Source organism: Chiloscyllium plagiosum, unplaced genomic scaffold (assembly GCF_037043375.1).
Source record: "Chiloscyllium plagiosum isolate Xiang-an unplaced genomic scaffold, Cpla_swu_hap1 HiC_scaffold_7, whole genome shotgun sequence".
NCBI lineage: Eukaryota > Metazoa > Chordata > Chondrichthyes > Orectolobiformes > Hemiscylliidae > Chiloscyllium > Chiloscyllium plagiosum.
This window is the reverse complement of record NW_028270145.1, coordinates 98,199,018-98,224,854: the sequence shown is the minus strand read 5'-3', so window position 1 is coordinate 98,224,854 and position 25,837 is coordinate 98,199,018. Positions and strand designations below refer to the sequence as shown.

General features: G+C 42.3%; 1 protein-coding gene across 2 annotated transcripts in view; it reads left to right on the top strand.

Annotated features, from left to right (window-relative positions):
* epb41l5 (erythrocyte membrane protein band 4.1 like 5) overlaps positions 1-25,837 on the top strand; it is a 168,144-nt gene that overhangs the window by 77,693 nt on the left and 64,614 nt on the right. For both annotated transcript variants that reach the window (XM_043694224.2, XM_043694226.2), the window contains exons 6-13: positions 351-403; positions 1,798-1,918; positions 2,110-2,197; positions 3,299-3,387; positions 4,524-4,593; positions 13,440-13,609; positions 18,473-18,579; positions 20,319-20,349. In XM_043694224.2, the coding sequence (XP_043550159.1) occupies positions 351-403; positions 1,798-1,918; positions 2,110-2,197; positions 3,299-3,387; positions 4,524-4,593; positions 13,440-13,609; positions 18,473-18,579; positions 20,319-20,349 (729 nt within the window). The remainder of the gene's footprint in view (positions 1-350; positions 404-1,797; positions 1,919-2,109; positions 2,198-3,298; positions 3,388-4,523; positions 4,594-13,439; positions 13,610-18,472; positions 18,580-20,318; positions 20,350-25,837) is intronic.

Sequence of the window (25,837 nt, the reverse complement as noted above, 5' to 3'; positions counted from 1 at the left end):
TGGTACTATGATACATTACCAAAAACAAAGTAATGCATACTTCAAAACCTGAACTAATGTGATTCAATACCTTTAGTTTATGATGTTTGTGTGTCAATCCCATCAGCCTGTTCACTTAGAAGTAAAGGTATGTTATACAGGTTAACCTGACCTTGTGGGTTGGAAAATGGGTAACTTTTCACTTGCAGTCTTGAAACCAAACAATGATTGGAATCGCATTTGGATGGTGAATTGTGGGCACAGAACCAAGTCACATCACCTTATGGCGTTGTGCCATTTAGTGTCTTGGATAGGACTTAATTTTGTATTTACTATTGTAAACTAAACCTGTTTCTTTTTCAATTATCCAGGTTAGAATGCCCTTTTGACACATCTGTCCAGCTGTCAGCCTACGCCATTCAGGGTGAGGTATTCTGATTATTTTGCTTTTGCATAAAGGTTAAAAAGTCACGTGTATTTTATTTTTGAAATGAAGCTGAGATTGGGTCGAACCTTATTTTACTGCTTCTGCCCTGCTGTTACCCAATGGTAAGATAATCCTCAGAAAGACTCTGGGGATGATGTTTGATGAGTATGACATCTGGAGTGTTTTGCCTTTCACTTCAAAAGCAGGAAATGGTGAATACGGTATCTTATGACCGATGGATCAACAAGCTGGTATCATGTTCTCGAGCTTCTGGTGGTTATAATTTTGTAGTGTTGTATGGATTGAGAGATTTCTTGCAGTACCTTCCAAGCGTACTCATCTGCTCCAGATGTGGGTCATTTTGGAGCAGAACCAGATCATGTGTGCTGGCTTGCCTCCGAAGCTCTATAACCAAGGTGAGAGGATCTGAGAGACAGTGGAGTGAACAATGTAGTTATATATTATTCTGGCAGTACCTATGAATTATTTGGGATGACTTTCAAATGACTGGAATTTCTCTGTACAGTGAATTTTGTTGAAAAAGATTGGACTGACCCATTATACCTTTTTTTTTTTTAAAAACTAAATCGTTTTGTGATTTTACTGTCAAGACCTGTAGAAAGTCACCAAAAATCCTCAGACAGTACTTTCCAAACCCACGACCACTTCCATCTAGAAGGACAAGCACAGCAGATACGTGAGAACACTTACACAGCAAGTTCCCCTCCAAGCCATTCGCCTTCCTGACTTAGAAAGATATCGTCATTCCTTCACTGTTGTTGGATCAGAATCCTAGAATTCCCTCCCTAATGGCTTGTGGGTCAACCCACAGCAGGTGGTTTTGCAGCGATTCAGGAAGGCAGCTCACCTCCACCTTCTCAACAACAACTAGGAACAGGCAATAAACGCTGCCCCTGCATGCAACACCCAAGTCCCACAAATGAATTTTTAAAAAAACCTTCTATTTGAAGACTGATGTTTAATGTTCCTCCTGAGTTGTCCTTGGGAAGTTATTGTTACCTTGAACAGCTGGTCAAGGTGCTTCACAGTTTTGCCAGGTATGGAATTGTTGAAATTTGACCTGCCAACAATGAAGCTTAAATCGGCTTGAAGAACAGGCCTCTATTTCTTAAGTTCACTTGGGTGTCGCGAAGGCAACTGGACTAGCTAGTGACATGATGTTGCCAGTGTCCACTCGTGTTCATTAGGCTTTTACCTTTGCTCTTCCTAGTAATCTGACTTTGGAGTGCTATTGTCAGTTCTTAGATCAAATAGCAAATGTCCTTCTTATTGATGGGGTACATAGTTGAGGTAGGGGTATGCTGTAGTTCAAAACCTTCATTTCGTTAGTTGAATCTATTTTTGTTTTCCTCTGGTTTGTTTGATTACAGCTGAGGTGGGGGACTGCGATCTCTCTGAGCATGGCCCAGACTTTGTATCAGAGTTCAGATTTGTGCCAAATCAGACCGAAGAAATGGAGCTTGCCATCTTTGAGAAATGGAAAGAATGCAGGTCTGATATTGCCTCCTTTTCCTGGGGGATGTAGGGTGTGGGGCTTTTAGGTTAAATGGCCTCTTCTCTCGTTAGAGGTTTGTTGTAACTCCAAACAGGTGCTGTGCTTTGCTTTAAGTAAAGAATGCTTTAAGCCACCCTGCTATAGTGGTGAGCAGGGGAATTTTACAAGAAATCTTCTCTCTTTGCAGGGGTCAGTCACCATCTCAAGCAGAAATAAATTATCTCAATAAAGCTAAATGGCTGGAGATGTACGGAGTGGACATGCACAAGGTCAAAGTGAGTGAGTTCTGAATAAAAGGGTCACTGGATCTAAATATATTAACTCTGCTTTCTCTCTACACATGCTGCCAGACCTGCTGAGTTTTTCTCTGGTTTTGTTGGATCAAAATAAGGAGTGTGTGAATTTGGAAAGATAAACAATGCTGCTGTCATGGATGTATTCACTGTTTTCCAGAATTTAAACTAGATTGGATGTGAATGAGATCCAAACAGTGCTGGAGATATGTAAAGGGTTCAGGCAGCATCTTTGAAGAGAGAAATGAAGTTGGGGGACTGGTTTTACTATACTGAGGTGGTCGAAGTGTGAGTGGTCATCTGTAGAACTGGGTGGGTGTCCCAGTGAACAGAATGGGTGGGGGTGGGGGTGCCCTTTTAACCTGTTTGTTTCAGCTTCTGTCTGCTGCCCCCCCCCCCCACCCCCTTACCATCTTGGGATTGCTGTGAGTAACAGTAGCCCACAATCCAGCCCCTCCCTTAACCAGCCAACCCTGAGGACAGGCCCTGCAAGGTAGGAGACAGGACCATAATATTGGGGAACAGGCCTGACCCCACCAAGTCCTGGCTTCGAGGTGAAAATCCAGCCCAAGTTTCCAGTTCAGCAACCTTTTCAGGCGTATGTCACAGCTGAGCTTGTTCCTGCCTTCATTCTCAAATGTGTGCTTTTGCAGCAAGGGTCCCATAATGGTGTTCGGAAATGGACCCAGTCTCCCCGCTCTGCTGCAATTCCAAGCAGAACGAACAAAGGGCCACACAAAACCACGCACGCGGGAAATGTGAAATAAAAAGCTGAAAATGCTGGAGAAGTTAAGCCAGCCTGTGGGGAGAGAGTAACATTAGAGTGCGATATGACTTCAGAAGTGTTTACTTTGTTTCTCTTCAGAGGTGCTGAGTTTCTCCAGCATTTTCTGCTTTTATTGTTAATCAAGATTCAGTTTCCACATTCCTCAAGTTTAAGCTGAGTTTAATTTTGGGTGGAGTTAGGATGTGTTCTAATCAACCTTTTCAGGGATGTTATTCCATTTTTGATAACCCTTTTCCACCACAGATACAGACTTGCCTTTTCTTCTTTGTAATTTTTAATCCTGTTTTCATAATTAGGGAAGAGATGAAAATGAGTACAGCCTGGGCCTGACCCCAACAGGGGTGTTGGTATTTGAAGGTGAAACAAAGATTGGACTCTTTTTCTGGTGAGTTCAGTCTTCCTTTTGTAATGCACCTAAGTTAAAGATTTCACCAGGATTGGGGAATACAGTTGAGGAAATGGCTTCGGCCATTTAGCACTGAGATCAGGTGAAATTTCTTCAGCCAGAGAGTGAACCTGTGGAATTCTTTGTCTTGGAAAGCAGTCAATGTCAAAATATTGTATATTTCCATTAAGGAGGAAATATGTGTGTCTTACAACTAAAGGAATCAAAGGAGCTTAAGTGAAAACAGGGTGCAGAGTTGGATGATCAGTCATGATGATATTATATAGCAGAGCAGGCTCAAAGGGCCTTATGGCTTATCCTTTCTCCTATTTTCTAAGATACGGGCCTACCTTTTTAAGAAGGCACTTGGCAGGTCAAGGAATACTATTGCTTTGAAGGTTATCTGTCAGTATTTAATTGTTTAAATGTATTCACAGCTTGTGGACATTTATTACCCACCCCTAATTACTCAGCAGGTTAGGGGTGGGGTGTTAAGGGTTAACCATGTTGCTATGAGTATAGAGTCACTTGTATGACCAGATAAAGGGCAGCAATTTCTTTCCATGAAGGTTATCAGACGGGTTTTCTTTTCAGCAAATGACAATGGTTTAATTGTCATTGTTAGACTCTTAATTCCAGATTTTTATTGAATTCAAATTCCACTGTGGCAAGATTCAAACCCAGGTACCCCAATCATTACCTGGTCTCTTGATTAATAGTCTAGTGATAATAACAGTAGGCCATTGCCAGAAATAAAGTCTGGAGTTGAAGCCAGCAACATTGGGCAGCTTGAGATTGAACCTATGACTTTGGTATTATTAACACCACGCTCTAACCATCAGAGCTAACCACGTTCCAATAAAGCAGCTATTTGATTGGAGTGTTGCAATGCAGTTGAGGTGTTCTGTTACATATGCTGAAATGTTTGGGCTGATGTTTTAAATGCATATGTCAATTGTGTGTGGCGTATAGTGGCTTCATCTGTGTTATATTTGAGAATGATCACTGTCCCATTGCTATAGTAGCAATAAGTAAGTGTTAGAAAAGTTGTGCTTCAATCTGGAGAGGGAGACATCCTGCTGCTTCAGTTATTTTGGCGTTGTATGTGGCTCATGTTTCATTCTCCTTACTTTCAGGCCTAAGATCATCAAACTGGAATTCAAGAAAAGCAAGCTAACTCTTGTGGTAGTGGAAGACGATGAGCAGGTAAGGCAGAGTTTTAGCAGTGACTGTCTCAATCTGGTCAGGACTAGCTTGCATCACACCAGGCATGTTGGGAATTGTGGTGTAGGCAGGATTTTGCTGCAGGATTCAGGATGTCAGACTCAAATGGGATCAGAACCTGTGACAACAGCTACTTGGCTGTGATTTATATTGTCCACCCTGGTTTACCCAATTGGCCAATCCAATGAAGGATGGCAAATGGGTTCTCGGGCATTGCAGTAGACCATGAGACATTAAGTCCATCAAGTCTGTTCCACTGTTTCATTGAGACTACAGCTGATCCACTGCAGGGATGTCATGGTGTGGATTGGAGGACAAGCCTGTTGTCAACCACCTCTCCTGTTGAACACCTTAGTCCATAACATCTTTTCAAGACCCATCGCACAGTGGCAGATCATGATTTATTTATTCATGTTCATACATGTTCCTTATTGTTAGCTTCACTTTGCATGTGTTGTTAGATTAGATTAGATTCTCTACAGTATGGAAACAGGCCCTTCAGCCCAATGAGTCCACACCAACCCTCCGAAGAGTAACCCATCCAGACCCATTCCCCTATCTTATATTTACGCCTGACAAGTACACCTAACGCTATGGACAATTTGGCATGATTCACCTGACCAGCACATGTTTGGATAGTGGGAGGAAACCGGACCACCTGCAGGAAACCCATGCAGACACAGAATGTGCAAACTCCACACAGACGGTCGCCCGAGGCAGGAATCAAACCCAAATCCCTGGGGCTGTGAGGTAGCAGTACTAACCACTGAGCCACCGTGCAACACACCCATTGTGTGTTGGGGTTTCCTTTAAACCTGAAGTGCTCCAGTGTGAATTGGGATATCCACCTTCTCCAATCTAAGTAAAAGAGTTGTTTGAATAAGCAATACCAAGATTATTGTAACTGTGGCTCACACCTGAACAAGTGGGCCTTGAACTCAGATCCTTAGTTTCAGAGGCAGGGACATTGCTACTGTGCTGCAACAGAATAACAGATTGTTTAGGAATATCCACAACAGCTTGATTCTTCAACTATGGCAAAGGCTGCTGCTGGGCTTGGAAACATTTTTAAGCTCTACCAAAACCTGAAGTATTTTTGTTCCTCTATTCTAATGCAAAGTTAAAAAAAATCTCAACTCCAGGTTATAATCCAACAGGTTTAATTGGAAGCACGAGCTTTAAGAGTGCCACTCCTTCATCAGGTGGTTGTGTGTAGAAGGAGTGGCACTCCAAAAGCCAGTGCTTCCAATTAAACCTGTTGGATTATAACCTGGAGTTGTGTGATTTTTAATTTTGTACACCCCAGTCCAACTCCAAATCATGACTACTATATTCTAATGCAGCCCTTTCATTGTTTTTGCTCTTCAACTTTCACTTGCATTCTCATTGTTGCTGTGCCTCAAGTCCATACCATTGTACACCTGAATGCAGTCAACTCACTTGCATTTGAATCTCTAAATTTATGAGGCATAATGTGTGTCTAAACTGTGCCATCATGGAAAATCTACATTCTCTTGCATCCTTTGACAGAATAGTTTAGTTCTCTCTCTTTCATTCTCTCCTCTTCGTTTCCTTCTGTTCGTTCTTTCTTTCACGCTCGTGCTCTTGCCCTCCTCACTCTTGCTCGCACTCTCTCTTTCCCGAGCTTACTCCCTTGCTCTTGCTCGCACACTCTGACGGGCACTCCACCCGGTTACTACTCCAAGGCTGTGGAAGTTCAAAATTATATGTGTGCTCCAGATTTTAATGAAATGTGTTGTCTGCTTTAAGTGAACATGTGGAATTATTCCAAGTGAGCACATGACTTGGCATCTCAGTAATGGCTAGGTGGTGCTTGCCTGTGGCTGACTTACTGGTGAATATTCATTTCCTCGATTCATACAAGAAAGGTGGCCACTTGGGTGAGCTATTGCAAGGTAGCAATTGCCCAGACTGGTGCCTTCAGGTGAAGACATGAGCATGAAATGTGTGATCATTTAGAATCTGATTACTGTAATTAGGCAACTAAGGGAGGCTTCCATCTTAACAGTCATTAAGCACTTGCAGCATTAACACACGTAATTGCAGCCCAACTACAGACTCTGAGAGAAGGGCAGAAAATCTGCCAAGAAAGAAAAGTAAATTGTTAGAAAAAGCAAGCATATGTTTAGAACATCTTTGCTCCTTTGTCGCCTCGAGCCTCAGCAATTCCAACTGTGGCTTTTGGCTTTGAGCTCATCCAAGTCTCTGCTCCCTTTGCCATTCTTCGCATCAAGTTAGGTTCACCTTCATCAATTACATTTTTTGTATTAAATTCTTACCATTTGTTTTACAATTGCCCCCTGGCATCATTCCTGCCTATCTCTGGAGCCACCTACAACATTCTCTAGATCTCAGCAATTCTCCATACCCAGTTTAAATATTGCAATGTTACTGTTGATCATGCCTTCAGCTGTCCAGGCCTTAAATTCTGTAATTCCTTCCCTAAAACTACACGTCTGTATATTTCTCTCTTAAGGCAGTCCTTAAAACCAAATAGTTTGGTCAGCTGTTTTGATATATCCTTAGAAGACTAGGTGTGAGTGACTTGTTTGATTACACGCCCATGGTTGGCCTTAGGATATTTTACCCCACAACACGAACTACACAACTAAAACTAAAACTAGACAGGGGACGAAATGTCTGCAACACAAATTCCCAGCTCGGCGAACAGAACCACAACAACTAAAACTGGTTGCTTGAGGTAAACCCCTATCTAAGGTATGGAGAATCCTTTTTTTAATTGTAAGGAAGACCTTTTTTTTCCAACCCACATGAGAGAGACCTGCAGAAGTTGCAACTCGCAGGCTTGTTGCTAGATGAGGCTTCTGTCCCAAGGATGTGGTAGACCAAAAACTAACTAAGCTGGTTGAATATGATTGATATGCTGTATGTGAGCAGCATCTGAAAATTAGGGAAGATCAACCGGTCGGTTGACCGAATTAGCTGGGTTTTTTTCCAAAAGATGCTGCAAATTTATTTTTTGATGTGCAGGTAATTCTCTGTGACATAAGCAAATTGGACCTTCTCCTGAAGGTCACGTCTGAAGTAACTTATACAACAGTATCCAAATGCTGCTGAAATATGAAGGTTTGTGTGATTGATTAAGTATATTTTCATCCAGTGTTGTCAGAGAGCCCAATTCCACTGATAGTGTTTATTACAGTCTTGTATCCAAATGGTGGGCTGTCTTTCTATCTGGGCAGCTACACAAGCTGGATTGGAAAGATTCCACAAGGGTTTGAGGGTTTTCCATGATGGCACAGTTTAGACACACATTATGCCTCACAAATTTAGAGATTCAGATGCTTTTAAGAACTTACGGAGTTCTTAAAAGCTACCTATAGCAGTGCTGTGGTGACTTTCCATTGCATTGCCAGAAAAGGATAAGGTAGCAGTGCTGAACAAGATTGGAGTAGTTTTATGCGAGACAGTTTCTTTTTACAAATGAAGATAGGAACAATATTGTGTTTCTCAGTGTATCAGGTGTATTTTTGGGTTTGGGGCCAAAGTAATAATGACACCGTTACTTTTATATCCTCACCCATTCCTAAAAGTCAGAGCTTGCACTGAAGTTTTAGCTCAACAGTTGCTGCCATTATTCCAATGCCTCACTCTTGAGACTAATCAAGCCTGCAGTGTAAGTTAGCAGGAAATTTCATCACAAGGAATTGCTGAGTTTTTCCTTGATCGATAAGTGTCGGGACGCCCTAACAACAGTCATAAGTGTTTCTCCTTCTCCTCCTCCTCCTCTTCATGGCACAAAAAAAATCTGAGATTAATTGCAGCACACACGCGTGCACACGCACACGCACGCACTAAATCCTTGATCTGAAACTTCCTTTATCTGTATGACTCCAAATGGCCCTGTTATGCCATGAGCTATCGAACGCTAAGGTTATTAAGCACTTCCTATTGAAACCTCATCTTCCCAAGTTACAGATGTTGTAGAATTCAATTGGTAAGTGATTACCTTTCACCACTGAATTGACACTGTTATGGACCAGGTCAGACCTCCTCAAAATGTTTTAAGAAGGTAGCCCAGACCCTCAAATTTTATTGTTTTTAGTCAGATGTGAGATAGATATTCCAGAAGTGATGCAGCTGGTCAAATCACTTGGCTTTAAACAAAACAAAATGTATTTACACACTACAGATGAAACAGAAACAAAAAACAGAATTTAGAATAACTTTACTTATTTGAAACCTAGCCAACTCAATTGCAGCGTAATGATGCTGTTCCAATTCCAGCAAAATCCTATCAACATAGTCCTTGGCAAAAAGTAAATTCATACACAGCTTCTTACAGGCAGGCAAGACTTCTGTAGAAGCATGGAACCTCTTTTCACTGTAGCTGCTTCTCAAGCTTCCCAGTAGTTTTTAACTGTTTGCTAAAACTAAACCAAGCTAGAAGAAACCTGAACTGGGAAAAGTGGCCACTCCCCTTTCATTGTACAATTGTTTTTTAAAAACCCTAAAAGTCTCCTCTGATTGTTGACTTAAGCAGTGTCAGTTAGCCATTTTGGCACCACTGACTTTACAACCCCTCTTGAAAAAAACCAAGGACATCATAACCTTGTTAAAGGGGCAACATCATCACAATACCACTACATATTTGAATATGCCAGTGCCTAAATATTTCAAACCCCTAAGGAAAATAAATACTGTAAATGCTGGAAGTCAGAAAGAGAAGCTGAAAATTATGGAACTACACAGTGAAGGGGAAAAGCCAGGTTATACCTTTCTATGAATTATGAAAGATAAATTACATGAGGCTTTTCATAGGACTGATGGCTGAAGGGGCTGAGGATAGCGAATGACATTGATAATTGTGTTAAATATTGGCTTAAAGTGGAATGACTAATAAAACATCAAGGCAGAAATAGGTCATTTGGCTCTTCAAGTCTATTCTGCCATTCAGTGAGATCATGGCTGATCTGATAATCCTCAACTCGACTTTTCCTGCCTTTTCCCTATAAACCTTGCTCCTCTTATTGACCACAAGTCTATATCCCAGCCTTGAATATATGTAACGGCATAACCTCAATAATGCTCTGCAGTAAAGGATTCCACAGATTTGACTATCCTGGAAGAGAAGAATTCCTCTTCATCTGTGTCTTAAATGAGTGTCCCTTTAGTCTGAGATTCTACCATCTGGTCCTAGATTCTCTCACAGGTGAGCAATCAGTCCTCATCCATCTTATCAAGACCCTAAGAATTTCAATGATGTCTCTTTGCATTCATTCTTCTAAACTCCAAAGAATACAAGCTGAACCTGCTCCACCTCTCCTCATAAGGTTAAAAACCACACAACACCAAGTTATAGTCCAACAAGTTTATTTGGAAGCACTGGCTTTCGGAGCACTCCACCTTCACCCCATTCAACTGTGGCTCAAATCTGGCTCAAGATTGGGATACAGATAAATTCTAACCTCACACTTTTAATGCATTGTCTGAGCTGAGATGTCACCTTTTTTCATAAAACCTTAAGTTATCTCGAGAATGTGACTTAAAAAAAGTTCTGGAATTTACATGATAATGAACCAAAATCTGCAAGCCATTCTAAAAGATGGAAGACTTAACAGCAATCTAGGTTCGTTTAATATATCATTTCAGCTGCATGACATTGTAATCTTTTGCTATAAATTCTGTCTCTTATGATCCAGCTCCACAGCTACCTGATGAAGGAGCAGCGCTCAAAAAGCTAGTGCTTCCAAATAACTTGGTCTTGTGTGATTTTTAACTTTGTCTGCCCCAGTCCAACACCGGCACCTCCACATCATCTTCTCATAAGGACATTTCCTCCATGTCTTCCAGCTAATGAGCCACTTCTGGACTGCATCTAATATCTTAGATAATGAGATCAAAACTGCTCACAGTATTCCAGGTGCGATATAAGTATTGCCTTGTTTATTTTTAACAGGACCTCCCTACTTTTACTTTACTCCCTACAGTCACTTCACTTTCCCCATTGCCTGCTGAACTTGAAGGCTAGTTTTTTTTTATGATTCAAGCATGAGAATACCAAATCCCTTTATGCTGCAGCCTTTTGCTGACTTCCCCCATTTACATTATTTACAGCTGTAAACTATTGCTGCTTCATTACGTAATTTCATATTTTCCTGCATAATATTTCAGGTTTTGGTCAATTACCTTATATCACATTCCCCCCTACTTATTTTCGTGTCATTGCCAACGTTTGGCGACATTACATTTCCTTCCCTCATCCAAATCATTAATATATATTGTAAATAATTGTGGACCCAGCACTGATCCCTCTGACATTTCACCAGTTACAGGCTGCAATTCCTGAAAATGCCCCTTTATCCTAACTCTATCTTCTATTAATTAGCCAGTCCTCTATTTATGCTCATACTGACCCCAACACCATGGGCTCTTATTAAATTGCCTTGTGAGCAGAACATTAACAAGCAACTTTTGTAATTACAAATATAGTAGAACTGCTGGTTTCCTTTTTCTATATATTGCTTGTTATGTTTTCAATGAATCACAATACATTCCTCATGCCTGAGCTCCCCTTTATGAAGCCAAATGCACTCTGATTATATTACGTTTCTAAATGCTTTACTCTTAAAATGTTTATAAACTCTTTAAAATTTTTGTGATAGCAAATATTCAGCTAACTGGCCGATAACTACGTGTCCATCTCCCAACCCTTTTTACTTATTTTCCAAACAGAATCTTTCATAATTCTGTAAATCAACTTCAAATTAGGGGAGAGAGTGATATTTTGGGGTGTAGGTTTTGTCAGGACCCAGTTTCCTTGTGTTTATTCTTCTCTTCGTTCTGCCTCATATTTAATTGTGACAGTCTTGGCTCATCACTGTTTTCCACGTTCAGTGGTTTTGGATCCCAAGTCCAACTCCAGAGAGTTGAACACAGAAGTTAGGTTGTCAGTTCAATGAAATGCTAAGGAAGTGCTGCACTGTCAGAGATGCCTCCTTTTCAAATTACACTTTAAATCCAGATCCTGTGAAAGATCCCACAACATTTTTCAAAACATAAGTGGAGAGATTGTCAAGAGTTTTGGTGAATGTTATTCCTAACCATTGCAATTAAAGTAGATTATCCATTTGTTTACCTCATTGCTGCCTGTGGAAGCTTGCTGTGTGTAAATTGACAGTTTTTGCTTCCCTTGTCGCTTTGTTTTAAATTGGCTTTAACGCATGTTGGCTGGCCCTGAGATAGTGAAATGAGGTTCTATAAATGCCAACTTTTCCTTTCTTTACTCTTCATCTCTGGTTTTACCTCTCCTTCTCAACATTTTCCCTTTAACTGCACAAAGGCTGGGGCCTTGCTCTAAATTCCAATTGCCTTGTTCTTGAGGTAGCAGTTTTTGCCTTTGTGGGAATTCTCTTTAATTTGCAGTGGCCAAAATAATTTCTGATAGAAAAAAGACACTATTGAAGGGAGATATTAAAGGGAATATTTTTTAAAACTGGAATTCACTATTTCTTTGATGGTAATATACTCTGTTTAACAAAAAAATTCTATTCTCTTCCTAACATTGCTTTTTCCAGTTTGCGTGAATAGGATATTAATTTAAATTGCTATCAGATGCTTTTAAATCTCATGAGGCCAGGTTTGTAATCTGTCTGTGAAATTGACCTATTGGTAGATTCTCTAAGACCTGGATTTTTTGGGGGTCTCCATCTCTTGGCAGAAACATTGGTGACAAGTCCACCCACCATAGTGAGGAGATCCCCTCTGCAATATTTCACCATTGCTTTAGAGTGAGTTGTCCTCCCTCTAAGAACTATTGGCCAATCATCTGTATTCATGGCATCAGCAGCAGGCTAGAATAGAGTCCATAGCTGGTACTGCAGGCAGTCATAACAAAGAGGGCACCTGGACCTGGGGAAATCCAGGGTATTTCTGGGGCCAAGCCCAGATTGTTGGAGAGGTGGAGCCATGGTCGGTGGAGTGGGAGAAATGGTGAAGACTGGATTTGGAAGGTTGGTGGGTAGGGATCAGAAGGGCTGGGGAGAATAGGGGGCAAAGATGCTAGAGGATTTGATAATGCTTAGGATGTTTGTGAGGGGGTGGGGTGGGGTGCTCTCTGATCGACACAGGAGGTTGTAGATGGCACTTTGAGCCACCGTTACACCAGTTATTCTCCAAGTAGTATGGAGTTTTCCTACAACACCCTGTCTCCACCCACAGGCAAAATAGTGGCCACTGGCCGGGGCTGGGGTGAGGCAATTAATTAGCAACTCAAGGGCCTCAGATAACCTAAGGGCGAGTGGGCGACCTACTCATTCAGTAGCTCCCAGATCAGGATAAGCAGTGGGCAGGTCACAGGATATGAGCCCTCACTTTACCTTAAGGTCAGGTGAGCATAAAATCCACCCTGTAGTCTCTGGTCACTTGGCATGATCTGCTGCAAATTATCATCCTTCATGGGAAGGTCTAGAATAGGGAGGCAATGGTTGAGTGGCATTGTTGTTAGATTGTTAATCCAGAGACCCAGATAATGGCCTGAGGAGTCTGAGTTTGAATCCTGCCATGGCAGATGGTGGAATTTGAATTCAGTAAAAGTCCCGAATGGGTGGGAGGAAAACCTGGGACTTCCTGGAACTGCATTGTGCAGAGCAATGCATTTTTATTTTCCATTGGGACAGTGAAGGAATGGTAACCATGGTAAAACAAAAAAAAAACATTTCGGAATGCTGTGCTGCCTTGTGTGCTAAGAAGTCGCATGTGGCATCCATTACGATAAAGAACAGCACAAAACCCAGTGAGACCAGCAAGTGAATGACTTGAACATAATTATTTTCCCCCCCTACCAGGGGAAAGAACAAGAACACACCTTTGTATTCCGACTGGATCACCCAAAGGCTTGCAAACACCTCTGGAAATGTGCTGTGGAACACCATGCGTTTTTCCGACTGCGGGGACCTGTCCAGAAGAAGTCGAACCAGATAGCCTTTGTGCGGATGGGCTCCAGGTTCAGATACAGGTAAGGTGGTCAGAGACTGAGGGATCTGTTAAATTACCCGACAGCATGTTTGCAGGAGGGTGGAAGAGTCTATGAAGGTGATTAGCAGATGAAGTAAAAATGGAAACTCATTGAAAACGCATTAATGTCGAGAAAGCACTTGTAGATAGGGGTCTGATCTTCGAATAATAAAATGATGTGACTGTTGGTTTAACAGAGTGTATACCTTTAAATTTGAAAAGTGTGGTGCCGGAAATAGCGCAGCAGGTCTTGCACCATCTGAGGAGAAAGAGAGTCGATGTTTTGGGCATAAACCATTCATCAGGAATGTAGAGGGAGGGGAAGGGGGCTTAGAAATAAAAAGGGAGGGTGGGGTGAGGCCAGGGGACAGGTAGGTGGGAGAGTGTTAGGTGGATGAGGTGGAGTGTGAGCCTGTTAAGTCAGAGCGGAGGGTGGAGCAGATAGGTGGGAAGGAAGATGGACAGATGGAACAGCTCAAGAGGTGTTGCCGAATGGGAGAGTTGGAGGTGGGGGATGGAGGGGACATCTTCATTCCCACTTATCCACTCCACCCTCCCCACCAACCTATCACAGTTATCACACTCCCCCGCCTCCATCTATCATCATGCCACATTCCCTGCCCCCCAAGCCCCACCCCCACCCCCACCCCCACCCCCACCCCCATTTATCTCTCAACCACACACACACACACACAATAAAGGGTTTATGCCCGAAACATTGACTCTGCTGCTGCTCGGATACTGCCTGACCTGCTGTGCTTTTCCAACGTCACATTTTTCGACTCTGACTCTCCAGTATCTGCAGTCCTCACTTTCTCCTGTATACCTTTAAATCCATGTTATCAATTGGGATTTCCAGAAGGATAATACAAATTCAGCTCACGTTGTGGGTATTATATACATTTACAACACACAGACCTTCTGGTCTGTGCCTGTTTACAGTTTACATAAACCTCCTCACAACTTGCCTTAGCTTGCCCTGTAAATAGAACTTGTCCTTCCTGTCTCCCTCAGGTACTTATTTAGCTTCCCCTTAAATGCAACCGTGCTGTTAACCTGAGCCACTCGATGGCAAGTTCAACTGTCCAGGTAAAAAAAAATTTTGTTCAGTTGACAAAATAAATTTGTTTGTGACCCCCTGCTTCAGACTCTCCCACAAGTGAAAACAGCTTTTCTGCATCCAATCTATTATACCCCTGTCATGATTTTGAAGACTTCACAGAATGGTTACAGTGCAGTGGGAGGCTATTCAGTCCATCTTATCTGTACCTCTTCTCTGCATATGTATTTGACTTATTCCCATTCTCCTGACATATCTGCATACCCTGCACATTGTTCCTTTTCAAGTAACAGTCTCCTCTTCTTTTGAAAGCTTCATTTGAATCACACTATCTCAAACAGTGCATTCCAGACCTTAATCACTGGCTCTGTCGAAAAGATACTTTCTTATATTGCTTTTGTTTCATATATCAATCTTTAAATCTGTGTCCCTCTCATTATCAATCCTTAGAAGAGCAGGGAGAGTTTTTCTTTCCCTATCAGATATGTCCAGACTCCTCAATACTCCCTGTCAGATCACTGAGTCTTGATTGGACCTCTTCAGTCTTTAGCACTGGTTATAATTTCACACTTCTGGTATCCTCGTTGTGAGTCTACTTTGCAAATTGAAGTTAATATGTTAATTGCTAGATGTCACCAACAAATGTACCTGGTTAGTAGGTACAGGTTCATTCTCTGTGTTACAGTGAATGACTACACATGTCCTGAAGTTGGGATTCCTGGTGAATGTGGGATTAGGTTTTGCACAGACTGGACTTCAAGCCTTAAGTGGCTGACCCTCCCCATATTTGTCTTTGCAAGTTTATGGCACTAGCGAGATAATGGACAGCTCATATGAGGGCCTGTTTTAGTCCTGATTGTTGAACTTTGTCCTGTCTATCCATGTTGACTCTGTGTAAATCCTTCCTCAGTCACTGTTACACCCTCTCAGTTAGTGGGAGGGCCTTTTATGGAAGCTGTTAATTATGCTATCCATGATGAGCAGTTGTTCATTCTGAGAGCAATAAATGAGCAAGTTCTGCTTGATTGCCTTTATTGATGCTGCAATCCCCAAACATTGCTGATTAGAATATTTAGAACTTTTTTGAGTAGGTTGAACCTAAATGTAGAAGTTTTGGTCGAACATCTGTAGGTATGGTTTAGACTGTGACTATTGTGTCTGGATGAAGCACTTTTTTTCATATTATTGATGTGTGAGGCAATCCTGTTGCATCCCCACTTCTTCGCCATTTTGTATTGTGTCCCCTTCATTCGCCTGGCATGTTAATAAGTCACATGTGGAACAAGAATCTAAATAGGGTTGTATAGGGCGGAGAAGGTGGTAGCTTTTTATTTTCTGAATTCTCTAATGAGACCATAAACATCAATGGACCGTTGGTCTAATGGTGAGGTTATTAGGGTGATGATTTTCAGGAAGGATTGAACAAGCTGGGTTTTATCATTTGGAAAAGAGTTAATTTGTGTCATGTCTTAGTAAAGGTCTTAAAGAAAGCAATGTTTGATAAAAGTAGATTAGGGGTGACACAGTAGCCCAGCAGTTAGCACTGTTGCCTCACAGCACCAGGGAGGAGAAAGTGAGGGCTGCAGATGCTGGAGATCAGAGCTGAAAATGTGTTGCTGGAAAAGCGCAGCAGGTCAGGCAGCATCCAAGGAACAGGAGAATCGACGTTTTGGGCATACGCCCTTCTTCAGGAATGAGGAAAGTGTGTCCAGCAGGCTAAGATAAAAGGTCGGGAGGAGGGACTTGGGGGAGGGGCGTTGGAATTGCGATAGGTGGAGGGAGGTCAAGGTGAGGGTGATAGGCCGGAGTGGGGTGGGGGCGGAGAGGTCAAGAAGAAGATTGCAGGTTAGGAAGGTGGTGCTGAGTTCGAGGGATTTCACTGAGACAAGGTGGGGAGAGGGGAAATGAACTCAGATTTCTCCAGTTTCCTCATTTCCCCTCACCCCACCTTGTCTCAGTCAAATCCCTCGAACTCAGCACCGCCTTCCTAACCTGCAATCATCTTCTTGACCTCTCCGCCCCCACCCCACTCCGGCCTATCACCCTCACCTTGACCTCCTTCCACCTATCGCAATTCCAACGCCCCTCCCCCAAGTCCCTCCTCCCTACCTTTTATCTTAGCCTGCTGGACACACTTTCCTCATTCCTGAAGAAGGGCTTATGCCCGAAACGTTGATTCTCCTGTTCCTTGGATGCTGCCTGACCTGCTGCGCTTTTCTAGCAACACATTTTCAGCTCACAGCACCATGGGCCCAGGTTTGATTCCAGCCTCGGGCGGCTGTCTGTGTGGAGTTTGCACGTTCTCCCCGTGTCTGCGTGGGTTTCCTCCGGATGTTCCGGTTTCCTCCCACAATTCAGAGATGTGCAGGTTAAATGAATTGGCCGTGCTAAATTGCCCATAGTGTTCAGCGATGTGTAGGTGAGGTGCATTAGTCAAGGGTAAATATAGGATAATAGGGTAGGAGAATGGGTCTGGGTGGGTTACTGCTCTGAGGGCTAGCGTGTACTTGTTGGGCCAAAGGGCCTGTTTCCACACTGTAGGGAGTCTATGATATAGATGGATAAAATGTATGGATGACCAAAATCAGAATCCAGAATATAAAATAGTTAATAACAAATTCAGGGTGGAATTGAAAGAATTTTCATTCCCCAAAGTTTGGTTAAAATGAGGAGCTTACTATCAGAAGGAATAGTTAAAATGAATAGTGTGGCTGCATTTACAGGGAAGTTAGATAAAAGATTGAGAGCGAGAAAGGAACAGAAAGAGTGGGCTGATATAATTAGAGGAAAAGGGTTTTAAAGAGACTTGTGGAACGTAAAAACTAATACAGATTAAATGGTCTACAGTGCAATATAACAGGGGGTTTGAGTGAGTGTATCAAACTGTATATGATTGGGTAATCTGTGTATCAGTGCAGATAGAAAATTTATCCCATTACTGTCTCTTCACATAACCATAGGGTAGCTGCATTAGAGTTTGATCCACTTTGTTCTGGAGTTGTCTTGTGTTATATAGCACTAATTATTTGGATTGTGTTACTTCTAAAATTGACTTGAGTTAAATGTTTCCTTGTCTAAGGAAGCAAATCCCTTGAAGAAAAGTGGTGAAATGTAATAATGTTCAATCTGCAGCGACATGACCCCTTTATAAACATTTTAATGACATCCATTAACTTTTCTTATCAAACAGCCCATCTTTTCCTTGACTGTCTTTTGTAAATTTTATTCCCTCACATTCTCTTTCCTTCCATTTTCTTTAACGGTTTTGACTCCTATTGGAGTTCAGTTCTGTGGGCACTCTTACCCCCAGGTGACTGTTCTATGGATACATGACTGGGTTGTACATTCATGGACTGAAAAGATAAGAGTTAAAACTGACCTTAATACAGGTCCCACCCTCATGTCCAAATGCATTTTGTCTGAGTGTTTTCTCTCTAAGCTTGAGTTGGGCATTGTCTAGCTGACAGCACAGATCAGAGATTGAAAATGCATTGACCTGAAGAGCTAAGAGATCTTTCATTTACTTGAAACCTAATTCATAAGGCTTTATGACCCAGAATGTTTGGTTGTGCCAGCCACACATTTATAGCTTGGCAATACGAGTGAATCTTCAAGTTTAACATATCTTTTGACAAAATAAAAACAAAATGGGCTTTTTCTGCTTGGATGCTTCTGCTGATAGCTGGAGGGACCAATGTGATTAAAACGGAATGACTCCAGTTATCAGAAGCAACCAGACATTTTTGTACTTCTACCCCACTCTGGCAATTTCAGGAATTAATTTCTGAAGTGATTGATTTCCAGTGGCAGAACGGAATACCAGACCACCAAAGTCAGTAAACCACGACGGCAAGTGTCCTTCGAGCGGCGGCCCAGCAGACGCTACTCGAGAAGATCAACACAGCAGAGAGGTAATTATGTGACTGTTAAAGTGGGCCCTGAGTGAAGAGAGACCTGGAAATGGCTTCTAGTTAATTAGTGTCTGATCATGACATTGCCCAGTGAACAGGGCATCCAAAATCTTGAGAGGGATAAAACTCTCAGGCCAATTTTAGGAGAAACAACAATGGAACATTCCTCACTTTTAGGCAGTTAAAACATATGTGTTTGACTGATCAAACACATCCAGTGTCTCTGTTCTGTGCAAGATGACAAAATATTTTATCATGAGAACATAAGAGCAGGCAGTTCAGCCCCTCAACCCTGCCTCCCCCATTTGATAGGATCATGTCTGATCTCATCTTAATCTCAACTCCACTTTCCTTCTTGCTCTCCATAACCCTTCAACAATTAAAAATCTGTCTGTCTCCTCCTTAAATTGACTCAGTGTCCATACTCTTTGGTGGTGAATTCCACATATTCATGACCCTTTGAGTGAAGTAATTCCTCTGCTGTTTTAAATCAGCCACCCCTTCGCTTAAAACTGTGACATCCCAGTCTAGGTTACCCAATGCGAGGAAAGATCCTTCCACTCTGTCAATCCCCATTAGCATCTTCCATACCTCATTAGATCTCCCCTCATTCTGCTAAACTCCAGCAAATATAGGCTTAAACTGCGAAATCTATGTTCATAAGGTAAACCACTCATTTCTGAAATCAATTTAGTGAATCTCTTTGAACTTCCTCCAAATCAAATATATCCTCCCTCAAGAAGGGGGACCAAAATTGTAGTGCTCCAGATACAATCTCACTGATGTCTTATACAGTTGCAGTAACACTTCCCTATTTTTATTCCTTCAATTAAAAATGCCCAAATTCTATTTGCCTTCTTTATTACCTGCTGTACCTTCAGATTAGTTTCTGACCAGGATTGTCTCAGAATGGTCTGGGTAGATAGGAGGAACATCTCCACATTGGTCAGCAGATTTCTGCAGTCCTGTCATAGGATCTTGCAGTATAGAAGATGATATTCAGACTATTAGGCTTTCACTAACTCTTTGACATTCCTATCCCTTTGGTCTCACTCCCCTGCTCTTTCTCCATAGTTAAGCAAAGTTTTTCTTCAAAGTCACTGTTGAATTTTCCTCTATCATCTTTTCAAGCAGCGCATTTCAGATCATGATGTTTCTTTAATTAATGCACATAATTACTGCTGTCCTGCACTCCCAAGATGCACACCACCTGCTGTCCTTCAAGTTATTGATGCTCATCTCTTACGAGTTCAAGCTGGGGGCCCCCCTGTGAATGGGGTCAGCATTTATAAAGAAAGAATCTCCCACACACACAGCTGTTCACTTACATGGTGACAATCTCTCAAGATTTTGTGTGTGTAGAGGTTAGTGGTTGACTGTTCTAGTGTTGCAAGATGAGCTATTGGGAAAGTATAAAAATCACTGACCTTGCACACACTATGTGAACGCGTTTACTTCAGGGAGGTTGGACGTAAATGGGTTGGCAAGACCTCTTATTTAAAGTCAGATGTACTATTGTCGTTGGTGTTTGAGTGCAGTGGGTATGCATTTTCAGCATTATTAGCAGCATTTTAAACTCTGTGGGCTATGGTTTGAACTGAATACACAGTTATATATCTATATTAGTTTCAAACTGACTTTGGATTGCTGAATATATTATCCTTCTGTACCAAAATAATGTGTTGAATATTACTGTTGCTGGAAAGCTACTGATTGCTGTTGTTCATGTAATCTTGCAGCGAATCCTTTCAACAGAAACTTGGAAACAAGGTAAGTGAATATCTTTCTGAATTCAAGCCAAAAGGTGACTGAGAGTCACTGACCAGGTGGAATCTATTGAGAAGATTTTAATTTATTGTTTTTGCAGACCACATGGAAAATCTACAAATCAAGAGCAAAATGGTGCAAATGTTGGGAAATCTGAAATAAAACCACAAAATGCTGGAAATGCTGTGCAGTATTTCCAACATTTTCTGTTTTTTTAACTATAGGACAAGAGTATAGTTTTGTATTACTTTTATTGTAATTTTAATGGCCTCTGGCATTCAATATGATACAAGTAAGATTATTTATTTGCTGTATGGACTCAATAAGAATAACATGGATATGATTGTTGCTGCTCATGAGCGTTGACAATCAATGTTAGTAAGCTTGGAGGTCATTATAGCGAATTCTGGTTCTGTCCATGGCAAGCAATCATGGGCACACATGACAACATTGCTTCAGAATTGTAACTGGTGAGTTGCACTAGTACCCACAAATAGTAATTTTGAGTCCAATATACCAACACCAATTCCAGTGCCCTTACCTAGGATTGTTAACCCAGCAACAACAATTTGCATTTATATATTGTCATAGCAAGTTTTGAGATTTGTAGCTCAGGTTGAGGTTTTGGATGTAGGTTTGCTCCCTGAGCTGGAAGGTTCATTACCAGACGTTTCATCACCCTACAAGGTAACGTCTTCAGTGGGCCTCAGGCGAAGCAGGAATTTTCAGCAGTGCTTCACCTGAGGCCCACTAAAGATGTTACCTAGTGGGGTGACGAATCATTTGGAAATGAACCTTCCAGCTCAGCGAGCAAACCCACATCCAAAATATATTGTCATTTGTAATTGTAAAATGTCACAAGATGCTTCTTGGAGTTTTATCGAACAAAAATGGATGGCAAGCCATGTAAGAAGATATTGGGGCAGGTGAACTAAAGTTTGGATCCAAGAGACAGGTTGTAAGGAATTAAGAAAATGTTTTAAAGGAGAAATGAGTGCTGAAGTTCACAGAGACGAGGTCCTTGAGAAATGAAGTCATCCCCAGTGGAGACGTGATTAAAAATGCAGATTCTTCAGAATTGAAACAGTTTGGAAGTTACTGAGGAAGAGATAAGTGAGGCTGCGGAGGGATTTGTGAAAACCAGGGTGAGAATTTTAAAATTGGAACATTTGAAGCCTGCAGGTCAATGCAAGTTGAGTGAACGTGAGTCTTGGGTGAATAGTACTTGGTGCACATTTGGGAGTCATGCTCTCCCTTTCCTATGACTCTTTTTAAGGAGAGGGTGGAAAATAAGAAGGCACGAGAGGGTGGTGGTTGCTATCAAAATAGTCAGTGCGAGTGGGTGTTGTGAGGAGTTGAGCAGATGATCTGAAGCAAGGCCAGAGTCCGGATATAATTACACAGGTGGGAGGGAGTGGACACTCTTGATGGTGGAGCAGGTAGGTGCAGATTGAAATCGCATTTCGCTAACCGGATTGAATCCACAAGAGGGTAAATAAATTTGTATTGTCGAGTGTGTTTCCTGATTCTGTGGCCTTTCTGAAGCATGAAAGAATTGGTTTTGTCTGAAGAGAAGAACTTTACTTGACTGTATATCAGTTTTCAAAGTTTGTGAGAAGATTTGTAGCTCGGGTGCTCGTTGCTGTGGTTTTGTTCGCCGAGCTGGAAGTTTTTGTTGCAAACGTTCGTCCCCTGTCTAGGTGACATCCTTAGTGCTTGGGAGCCTCCTGTGAAGCGCTTCTGTGGTGTTTCCTCCAGCATTTATAGTGGCCTGTCCCTGCCGCTTCCGGTTGTCAGTTTCAGCTGTCCGCTGTAGTGGCTGGTATATTGGGTCCAGGTCTATGTGTTTGTTGATGGAGTTTGTGGATGAGTGCCAAGCTTCTAGGAATTCCCTGGCTGTTCTTTGTTTCGCTTGCCCTATAATGGTAGTGTTGTCCCAGTTAAATTCATGTTGCTTGTCGTCTGCGTGTGTGGCTACTAGGGGTAGCTGGTCGTGTCGTTTCGTGGCTAGTTGATGTTCGTGGATGCGGATCGTTAGCTGTCTTCCTGTTTGTCCTATATAGTGTTTTGTGCAGTCCTTGCATGGGATTTTGTACACTATGTTCGTTTTGCTCATGCTGGGTATCGGGTCCTTCGTTTTGGTGAGTTGCTGTCTGAGAGTGGCTGTTGGTTTGTGTGCTGTTATAAGTTCTAGTGGTCGCAGTAGTCTGGCTGTCATTTCAGAGATGTTCTTGACGTATGGTAGTGTGGCTAGTCCTTTGGGTTGCGGCATGTCCTCGTTCTGTTGTCTCTCCCTTAGGCATCTGTTGATGAAATTGCGAGGATATCCGTTTTTTGCGAATACCTTGTATAGGTGTTCCTCTTCCTCTTTTTGCAGTTCTGGTGTGCTGCAGTGTGTTGTGGCCCTTTTGAACAGTGTCTTGATGCAACTTCGTTTGTGTGTATTGGTGTGGTTGCTTTCATAGTTCAGGACTTGGTCTGTGTGTGTGGCTTTCCTGAGTACCTTAGTGGTGAATTCTCCGTTTGGTGTTCTCTGTACCATCACATCTAGGAATGGGAGTTGGTTGTCCTTTTCTTCCTCTCTCGTGATTCGGATTCCTGTGAGTGTGGAGTTGATGATCCGGTGTGTATTCTCTATTTCCGTGTTTTTAATGATTACAAAGGTGTCATCAATGTATCTGACCCAGAGTTTGGGTTGAATTTGTGGTAAGACTGTTTGTTCTAACCTTTGCATTACTGCTTCTGCTATGAGTCCCGAGATCGGTGAGCCCATGGGTGTTCCGTTGATTTGTTCGTACATCTGGTTGTTGAATGTGAAGTGTGTTGTGAGGCACAAGTCCAGTAGTTTAAGTATGCCATCTTTGTTGATGGGTTCAACGTCCTGTTGTCTGTTATGTCTGTTCAGCAGGTTGGCTATTGTTTCTCTGGCTAGGGCTTTGTCAATAGACGTGAACAGTGCCGTAACGTCGCATGAGACCATGGTTTCTTCCTTGTCTATGTGTATATTTCTGATGATGTCCAAGAATTCCTGTGTTGATTGTATAGAGTGTCTGGATCCGCTGTATATCAGTTTATATTACTTCTAATTGCTGTGTATGTTATATTAAGTGGGCTTGCTGGCTTTCATACTTCACAATTCTCATGAAACTAATGTTGTAGAGATTCAAAAGGATCTTCTGATTGTCTTGTATATTTCATGTGGGCATTGCTGTCCTGTACATTAGATTCTACTAATGTACTTGTTTAAGACAAGTTAGAGTACTTGTTAATGAACTTCTGGAAGGATGTAATTGCACTGGAGGAGGTAATGAAGGCGATTCACCAGGATGTTGGCTGGGATGGAGCATTTCAGCAATGAGGACAAGCTCGGGTTGTTTTTTTTTCTGGAGCGGAGAAGGTTGAGGAGGGACCTGAGTGAGGTATAATAAGATTATAGAGGGCATGGACAGGATCAATAGAAAGCAACTGTTCCCCTTAGCCAGAGGATAAAGGACAAGAGGCATACTTCTTTAAAGTGAAAGGCCGGTTTAGAGGGGATCTCCAGAAATGTTGTTTCACCTGAAAGGTGGTAGGAGTCATGAATGCACTGCCTAGGAGGGTAGTCGTTGGATGAGCACTTGAAGTGTCCAAGCATTCAAGGCTGTGGCACTAGAGCAAGGAGTGGTGTATTTTGGATGGTATAGGACATGATTGGCTAAAATGCCTTTACTGTACTGTATAATTCCATGATTCTAAGAGGGTAAATATTACGATGCTGTGGTTTCATTGTGCATGCTTGAAGGTCTGGCAAGACTTTTTTTGTGCTACTGTTTAATCTAGAAAGTTCCATGCTTCTTTAAATCCATCATTTGTTTTCCCAGTTTGCCTGTGGAGGAGGATAAACCACTCCCCCTCCTCCTGCTGAATACAATTTGTTCTCATTTATCACAGTGCTGAAGTAATTCCTCCTGTTTGGTGCTCAGTGCGTTTATGCTGAAGTGCTGCTTTTAAAGGGGCCTCCCATTCTGAGCTAACTAAATGGGGATGTGAATTTATAGCAAGTTGGTTGAAAATAGAATTCCAAACATTTTTTTTACTCTTCTGAACTCTAGTGTGTAGCCCCTGCACAAGTGCGGTGTTAAGACTGTGAAACAGCAGTACAATGTCACAAGGTCTAGATTAGAGTGGTGTTGGAAAAGCACAGCAGGAAGGGCAGCATCCGAGGAGCAGGAAAATCGACGTTTCGGGCAAAAGCCCTTCACAACTCTAATCTAGACTCTGGTCTCCAGCATCTGCAGTCCTTGTTTTTACCTAGTTAATGTCACAAGGTCCTGCGAGAGTCAGGACCCTGAGTGGAATAAAACCTAGAACTGCTGCTGCTGGAGATCTGAAACAAACAGAAACAGAAAGTACTGGAGAAATGGAGCAAATCTGGCTGCATCTGCAAAGAGAGAATAGAGTTAACATTTTGTGTCCAATGACACCACTTCAGAACCAGAAGCAACTAGGAAATAGTGGTATTTATGCTGATGATGGAGGGTGAAGGGGTGGAGGGAGGGTGGGGCTCAGTGGTGAGAGGAAGTCCAAAGAGACCAAGGGAAAAGGGCAGGCAAACAAAGGGATTGTTGATAGTAGGACAGGGAAGTAGAGAAGCTCGATAAATGATAATGGGTTAGTAAGTAATTCAAAATGGGTTGGATGCACCGAAAGCAGCACATTTTGAGACAGGCTCTGGGCGTGTGAGGGTAAGTGATAGACAAGGAACAGAGTATTCATGCTCTGTAACTGTTAAGCTCAATGTTGAGTCCTAAAGACTGTAGGATGTTTGATCAGAAGAGGTATTATTCCTCTAACATGGGGTAAGAAAGATCCCATTGAACCTTTTCAGAGGGGCCTTTGCAAGGCAGATGCCAAGCCAGCCTGAACGATGATGTGGTTAAGATGATGTGGAGGCTTTCATTCTACTGGCTTTAAACACAATACTCAGGATATGGATCTATTGCCACTGAGTGGCAAGATGGCTCACAGTGTCTCAGAGTTCCAGGGACCTGGATTTAGTTCCACCCCCAGACGACTGTGCACATTCTTCCTGTGTCTGTGTGGGTTTCCTCCACGTGCATCCATTTCCCCCCACAGAACAAAGATGTGCACGTTAGGTGGATTGGCCAAGGGAAATGCAGGGTTACAGGGATGGGGTAGCGGGGGTTGGTCTGGTTGGCATGCTCTTCAGCCCCTCATTCCTGGTGAAGGGCTCTTGCCCCAAACATCAATTTTCCTGCTCCTTGGATGCTGCCTAACCTGCAGTGCTTTTCCAGCACCCCACCCTCAACTCTGATCTCCAACATCTGCACTTTCTCCTATGCTCTTCAAAGGGTCGATGTGGTCTCGATGGGCTGAATGGCCTGCCTCCACACTGTAGATTTATGATTCTATAATTATGATTTGTTGAATTTGAGTTTAATTGTTGTAATAGTCATGGTTACCACTGTCTTAATGTAGCAAAATGATTGTT